General features: G+C 33.7%; 1 protein-coding gene across 1 annotated transcript; it reads left to right on the forward strand.

Annotated features, from left to right (window-relative positions):
- The first annotated feature begins 317 nt into the window (after positions 1-317).
- Positions 318-2,657, forward strand: LOC107914411 (NAC domain-containing protein 72-like). The gene is given in 3 exon segments (NM_001327107.1): positions 318-709; positions 1,004-1,272; positions 1,808-2,657. Coding segments are annotated over 3 exon segments (1,260 nt in total). The 5' UTR covers positions 318-435; the 3' UTR covers positions 2,525-2,657.
- Positions 2,658-8,087: the final 5,430 nt, after the last annotated feature.

An 8,087-nucleotide genomic window follows, 5' to 3' on the forward strand; every position in this document is an offset into this window, starting at 1 on the left:
ACATCAAATAATAACCTTAAATCTAATTATTTAATTTTATAACGAGAGAAAAGGGAAAATAGAAATTCTATGGTTGAAAGGAAGAAAGGTCCAAGGGCACCGCTCTCTGCTACTTGGTGTGGCCACCCTGTCGTCTATTTGACATGTCACTTTCCCATCTTAAACAGCTTTAGGCGTACCGTTTCCCATGTAGTGTAGGGCCTGAAAGCTATGTAGATCTTTTTAACACGCCCCTCCATATTTTCTCTCTCTCTTTCTTTTCTTTTCTTTTTTAATTTTCTCAGTCTTCTCCTCACCTTCAATATAAAAGAGTGAGGAAATTTAACCTACCACCACTTACCTTACATTACTCGATTTGTTCAAATACAAAGCTCTCAGTGTCTAAACTAAGAGGGTAGGAGCTCGGAGCTGACATAGTTTCTGGTTAGTTAGTTTATGGCAATACCACCGGCAGCCATCATGAGCAACGACCCCAACGATAATACCAACATTAACGTCGTCGACGACCGCAACAACAACAACATGAGCAGCAGCAGCAACAGCAAAGATGAACACGAACACGACATGGTCATGCCTGGTTTTCGATTCCATCCTACGGAGGAAGAACTTGTAGAGTTTTACCTTCGCCGTAAGGTTGAGGGCAAGCGCTTCAACGTGGAGCTCATTACTTTTCTTGATCTATATCGCTATGACCCTTGGGAGCTTCCCGGTAAAACTACAAATCCTTAGTTTCCCTCTTGAGTCTTGATTTCTTTCCTTGTGTTTTTTTTTTCTTCATCAATCTTCAAATGCGTGGGCTTCCATCTTATGGTATAAAACGATTTTCCTAAATCACACACACACACACACACACACACACACACACATACATACATACATACATACATACATACATACATATTTGTAATATTAATAGCCGTTTCGGCTAGATAGGACAATCACAGTGATTCATCTTTGGTGTTGTGTGTGTATATATGTGAATTCTCCGGGCGGCCAATCTCAGCCTTGGCAGCAATAGGAGAGAAAGAATGGTTCTTCTATGTGCCTAGAGACCGAAAGTACAGAAACGGGGATCGCCCTAATCGTGTTACGACATCCGGCTACTGGAAGGCAACGGGAGCTGACCGCATGATTCGAGGTGAGAACTCTCGATCAATTGGTCTCAAGAAAACCCTAGTCTTCTACTCCGGAAAAGCTCCCAAAGGTATCCGAACCAGTTGGATTATGAACGAGTATCGCTTGCCTCACCACGAAACTGAACGCTACCAAAAGGTACACGCCTCTCTCTTTACCATCAATATTGCTATATATACAGATGCACTACAGAAAAACCTTTTGGTTTATACAATCCACGTCTTTGTTCTCCTTTCCCTAAACCCTAATTTCTCTTTTAGAAAATTCAAAGTCTAAAAATGGTGCTCAGTGTTCCAGAAGTTTCAGTTTTAGTACTCAGCTGGATCCGTCAGGAAATGAATAATTGCAAGGTTGTGCTCCTTTTGGGGCAAGACAAAAAAGATAAGATAGTACTAATATAACTGACAGATGGATTTCCAGTTTTGTTGTTATTAATTGATTTATTTATTAAAAATTTGTTTCTATCAAAAGATAGATAGGAAGCTGCATGAACTTTAGATTGAATGACTCCCAAATGACCTTAATTACATGTATTGAATACTACTATTACTGCTTCCGAGTCACAACTGTAACCGATGCTCAATGTCGAATAATATTTAGTTGAGGCTCCTTATCTTCCATGGAAAAAAGCTTCGTCCTTCTCTTCACCAGCACCCTATAATATGATTTTCAGGCTGAAATATCACTTTGCCGTGTGTACAAGAGACCTGGAGTGGAAGATCACCCATCACTCCCCCGTTGCCTACCAACTAGGCGGTCAGCAGAGTCATCGAGAGGACAACAGTCAGAGAAGAAATACCCCCAAGAGGCAGCTCAACAAGCCATGGAAAGGTTTCAAGCTTTTGGAGGAGGACAACCACAACAAATGGAGATTGAAAAGTTAACTGAAACTGATGGAAACAGCAGTACTAGTACTTCTGATGTCACAACAGCTCTCGGACTTTCCAAGCAGAACCTGTACCGTCCAATGCCTCCTATTAGCACAACACTTGGGTTGCCATCTGGAATGGAAGGGGAAGGAATGTTCTTAAATCAGTCAAAGCAAGGCTGCTGCTCTTTACTCCCCAATTCGACTACTCTCTTCCCAGTAGGTTCTTCTTCTGTTCCATCCAATGTTGTCGACGACCTCCACAGACTAGTAAGCTACCAACAAGTTGCATTGAACCAGCAGCAATACTACAATACAAATCATCCCCATCCCCATCAACAACAACATCAACCACAATCGGAGTTTTCTACGTTGCCCCCACAATCACAGGCACAACCGCAACAGCTTTCCCTCAACGTACTACCCAGCGCAATTCCAAGTCCAACGGCCTTCTCGGACCGGCTGTGGGAGTGGAACCCAATCCCAGAACCAAATAGGGAGTATAACAATCCTTTCAAGTAGGCGCCGCAGTATTGCTTATATTATATCTACTATATGTTGCTACTAATTTGTATTTATTTCTCTACTGGGATTTAGGGCATTAATTATGAGGTTGTTTGATTCCTTGAGTGATTAATTCTTGCTGCTGTTTAGCTAGCTAGATAGATAGGGTATGTAGCTGCAATTTAACTGAAGGAAGGATAAGGAATAGATTTTGTTATCACTTTAGCTCTCATATATTGTTAGATTTTGAAGGAAAAAAAATATTATGCTTTCCGGAATCCAGATTGCAACCGAAGCTTGATAGTTTTTTCAAAAAAATGAAAATTCTTTAATCTTCAATTCAGTAGGGTCTGGGGGGATAAAATGGAGTTTTGTGGAAGCTGAGTTAATACTGTAGAGAAAAGAATGATGATGGCATGATTGAATATCGAGAAAGATTGTTAGGAGAGTATTGCGGAAGCGCGGTACGCTTGGGTTGGTTGGACCCATCGTCATCCACAAACTGACATGCGAACCTCCCCAATGAAGATATCGACCACACATTGTCGTACGTACTTCCATGCTGTTGCTGGTGAATGGTCAGTTATTCTGTCTTTTATTATGAGAGTGCATTTACTAACAAACCACGATAAAAAATAACTTATATCCAAATCTTAAAAATAATATTATTGGTGGGATTATTATGAGTTTCAAGAAAATTAATTTTATTTATTCTAAAATAAATATGAATAAATTTTTTATTTTGAAAAATATAAATGCGTTTAGATAGTAGATGAGATTATAGTTATTATATGATAAATTTTTTTTAAAAAAGTTATTATTTGATAAGTAAAAGAAAAAAAATAGGGGTAGAAAGAGAGAGAGAGGGGATGATGTATAGGGCATAGGCGTTTTATAGAGTGAAATGCCGTCAAACATAATTGCTGAAAGCAGGAAGAACCGCATATTCACACATTTTTGAGGTGGGCGTGCAATGCATGCTTCATTGCGCTCGCAACTTTGTGGCTGCCGCCTCTTATTTTACAACTGCAAGTAGAGTGGTCTATTTAGATTGGATTTTTTTTTATTTCAATTTCAATTATTAATTAACCTCTAATTGTTTAGTTATAAAGCTTTTCTTATACTATTAAAGGTAAAAGATAGAGTAATACGATTCGAATTCGTGCTAAATAGGTATCTGATAAAAACTTTTTCATTTAAGATAATTATAAAGTTATTTAGTCTAACTAAAATTGACTTTGATTATTATTACACTCCAAATCTTTTATTATTTTAATTTCATCGATTTAGAAAAAAAAGATTGGAAGTAATTCATAGGATATATTGAAATATTTAGCTACAAACTAGTAGCTCATAAGCTATTCATTAAAATGGGGAGTATGAAGTTGCACATCTAATTGCCAACCATCTCTCAATTCTAATAACTCTTGTAGTTAGCAACTATTCTTCAAGTATAATTACTCAATAAGAAACAATACTTTCTCAACTTTGTAAATATTCTAAATCATTTCTTCATTATAATTATTCCATAATTAAACTTAATCATTCAACAAATATGCTTAACGAAATCTCTAATAATCAAAAAATATATAAGAAGAGCAAGAAAAAAAAGAAAGAAAGAGAACAATGTGATTGGTTATCGTCACATATTCTTGCTTGTGATCACATATAAATTTATTATACATCCATACTTATGAATACAAATTTATAACAAGTTCAATTTTAGATTTTTTTTTTTTTGAGTTATGCCTAGTTTCACCCTAATGACAAAGTTGATATTCATAAAGCAACCTCATAGAGGTTAAGTAAATGTCAGCATGTTCAACCTATTTTTTCATCCCCAATAATAGGTAGATTAAAGGAGCATTGGACTAGGACCATTTTTACCATTGTGACAAGGTTTATTCATAAAGTAACTACGAAAAGATTTAAATACGATGCTAACATATACTTCATTGCATTTATCCACAATGACATGGTATAGAATGTAGCCCTCGGATTCAAAACTAGCCACCATTCGAATCCAATTTACATATAAGATTTACTAATAATTAAGTATATTCTCTAAAAGATTAGCATAAAGATAAAGTTAGCACCTGACTCGGTTCTATTTTTTTTCATCATTTTGGCTCTCAATATTCCAAATTTAATTAAATTACTTTCTTTTGAATGAAAAAATTGACTGAATTGTAAAAAATATAATAGCACTGGCGTGGTAACCCATATGGTAGTCTATACATGTACTTTACTACTGATGTGGATAGTTTCTCTAAAAACATTTATGAACTTTTTGAATTATTATTTTTTGAACAAGTAAATGTGAAACTGTATACAAGTTGTCATGTTAATGTCGCTAAAATTTTAATCATCTAGTGTTAACTTTTTCATTTAAGAAAAATATTTTTGATTAAATTTTAAAGGTTGAGAGCTAAAGTAGTCTAATAAAAAATTGAATTAAGGTCAAAGTGACCAAGAGAGTAAATGTTAGGAGTTAATTTATCATTATGCCAAATCTAAATTAATCTCCAAACATTAAAACATTCTAATTGAGCCATTAATGTATCAACCAAGTCTGTGCATTAGTTAACATTTAACATCCAAGCTTACATTAGGATTTACAATAATGACACTCTAAGGTTTCAATTAAAATGTTTGAAGTTTAGGGATTGTTGTGCTCGGTAGATCATATTTATCAAAAGAGGGTGAATTGGTACTTAAAAATTCTTTTCTACAAGATAAGTGAAGGAAATTATTGACACACTTGATTTATAGAGATTCGGAATCACTTGCTTACTTCATCTACGAAGTTTTATTAGTTTTTAAGGATAATTTAAAAAATTTTTATGCTCATATCGAATAAGATAGAATCATTCTAACTTTTGTCAAAACCTCATTTACTTACGGACTTCCATGGCCTATGTTTGAGGGATCGGTTACCTCTTGTACAAAAATGTCTAAAATGAGTTTATAATATTTTTCAAATTATTTTAACTAAACTAAACAAAATATTAGATATAAATCAAAACATTTTAAACAAATGTTTTTTAGTTTATTTTGGACTAAAAAAATTTTATGGTACTTGTCGAAACCATTTTTTGAAAACAAAAAATTTAGGTTGTCGACTCTAAAAAAATGAAAATTTGGGAGTCGCCACCAATCTTTTATTGAGGTGTGATTGGATCACCTAAAAAAACGGCTTTGGTCTACGAGTTTTAGAAAAACGGATCCGGGAGTCAGTTACATACGAGGAAGGATTAGCATCCTCGTAACGCCCAAAATTGGTACTTAGTTAATTAATTAGTATCTTAAGGTCGAGAATTTGGAAAAAACGTAATCCTTAGCAAAACTTAAAAGGCTACGTATTAAGACCCTTATTGTTTCAGAGAAAGAAGATACCACACCCAATGCGTTAGGGCACAACATTCTAATTTTCCCCAAAATGAATTGGGCCAAAATACTTGTACAATAAAACTTTAAAAGAACATCCACTCATCCAAGATTTAAGAAATCACACCCAATACGTTAGGGCACGATTCCTCTAGAATCCCAAACTCGGAATATTTCCTTTACTTTAAAAGAACATCCACTTATCCAAGATTTAAGAAATCACACCCAATACGTTAGGGCACAATTCCTTTAAAATCCCAAACTCGGAATATTTCCTTTATTATTTTTTAAAAAAATCTTCATTTCGAGAAATCAATGCGTCACATCCAATACGTTAGGACACAACGTGTTGAATTCCCAATAATGAGTTTTTATTTTTTTTTGATTGAAGAGAAATGCTCGATTGTCAGATTTAACGAAGAAAATCGGAACCCAATACGTTAGGGCTCAATTCCCTTGAAAATCCTAAATACGAACATTATCTCAATTTTAAAAAAAAATTCTATCTTTAAATTTGAGTAAAAAATGATGTAACGTGATTTTATACATACAAATGCTATAATAATAATAACAATAATAAATACATCATCGACATAAAAATAATATAAGCAAATGAATAAAACGAAATAAAAAAAAGGGTAATCCATGACATGCAAAATATTAAATGTAAACACAATTATACAATGGATGGGATAGCAAACAAATAAATAAGGATCAAAAGATGTACACATGGAAATTATGAAGATTAAAAATATACATATAATTTACAAATAAAATTTTAGGTTATAGAATTTATATATAAATACAACACATAATATACTTATGAAAATAAGGAAAAAAATAAGTATATTTTAAAAAAGAAAAAAAGGTGAGTATTTAATCACTTAAAAACGTAAATATATACATATATATATGAAAATATTCATTTAAAAAAAAGGAAAATATTCGTTTTTTTAAAAAATATATATGTGTACATATAAAAGGAATATATATAAATAAAAAAATTAGAATAAAAATAATAATTACACTATTAATTAATAAAAAACATAAAAAAACTAAATTGAATTGCAATTAAAAAATCTGGGGTAAATCCACAAATAAATAAAAGTAAAAGGACTAATTTGAACGCGCAAGTTACATAGAGGGGCTGGAAGGGAAATTTTCCCTTCTCCTCTAAAACGGCGCCGTTCAAAAGGATTAAATTGGAATTTAAAATAAATAAAAGGGTAAATTAAAAAAATAAAAAAACTTAATTACAAAAACATTAAAAGGCGGAGGGGCTAAATAAAAATAAAATAAAATTCGCAGTGGTATCACCTTCTCCTTTTTTTTAAAATCGTAAATAAGTAAAAAATAATCGAACGAAAAAAATAGTAAGCCACCTTTAAAAAACTGTCAATCGTTCTCTTTTTTTATTATTTCTCCTCCCTCCCTTTTCTTTTTTTTTTTACAATGAAGGGAGAGGCCTCTATTTATAGCCGAGCCTCCCCAAATCCAACGGTACAGATCAGTTATATCAACGGCTGAGATTAAAGGGTATCTATAAATTAAATCTCTAATATTACAAAATCATATATTCTAAGATTGCATATCATATCTAAGATTATATATCATCTCTAAGATTGCATATATCATATCTTGGATTGCATATCATATCTAAGATTGCATATCCTCAAAAATTATGTTTCCATATGTGAGCCCGGGCTAAAATTGGGTTTTACAGTTGCCCCTCTTTGCTCGTTCTTGTGTAACAGGGACGAAGCAAAGACTTTAAAAATGCCCGATTTTGTCCGGTCCTGCTAGATCTTGGTACTCTTCTTCTTTAAGTAGCCTCATTCCTTCCTACTGCATCTTCAGAGGTATAGGAATTAGTTCTTCAATCTACTCCACTGCAACTTCAGGGAGATAAGACTTGCCATCTTCAGTCTGCCTCACTGCAATTTCAGGAGGATAAGACTTGCTTCCTTAGTCTGCTCCACTGCAACTTCAGGGAGATAAGACTAGATGCGATCTGCTCTCTGCAACTTCAAAGAGATAAGATCTGTGATTTTAATCCGCTCTACTGCAACTTCAGGGAGATAGGATTATCGGCTTTAATCTGCTCCACTGTAACTTCAGGGAGATAAGATTTGCCATCTTCAGTCTGCCTCACTGTAACTTTAGGAGGATAAGACTTGCTTACTTAGTCTTGTCC

The sequence above is a fragment of the Gossypium hirsutum genome, chromosome D10 (genome assembly GCF_007990345.1).
Source record: "Gossypium hirsutum isolate 1008001.06 chromosome D10, Gossypium_hirsutum_v2.1, whole genome shotgun sequence".
In the NCBI taxonomy this organism is placed as follows: Eukaryota; Viridiplantae; Streptophyta; class Magnoliopsida; order Malvales; family Malvaceae; genus Gossypium; species Gossypium hirsutum.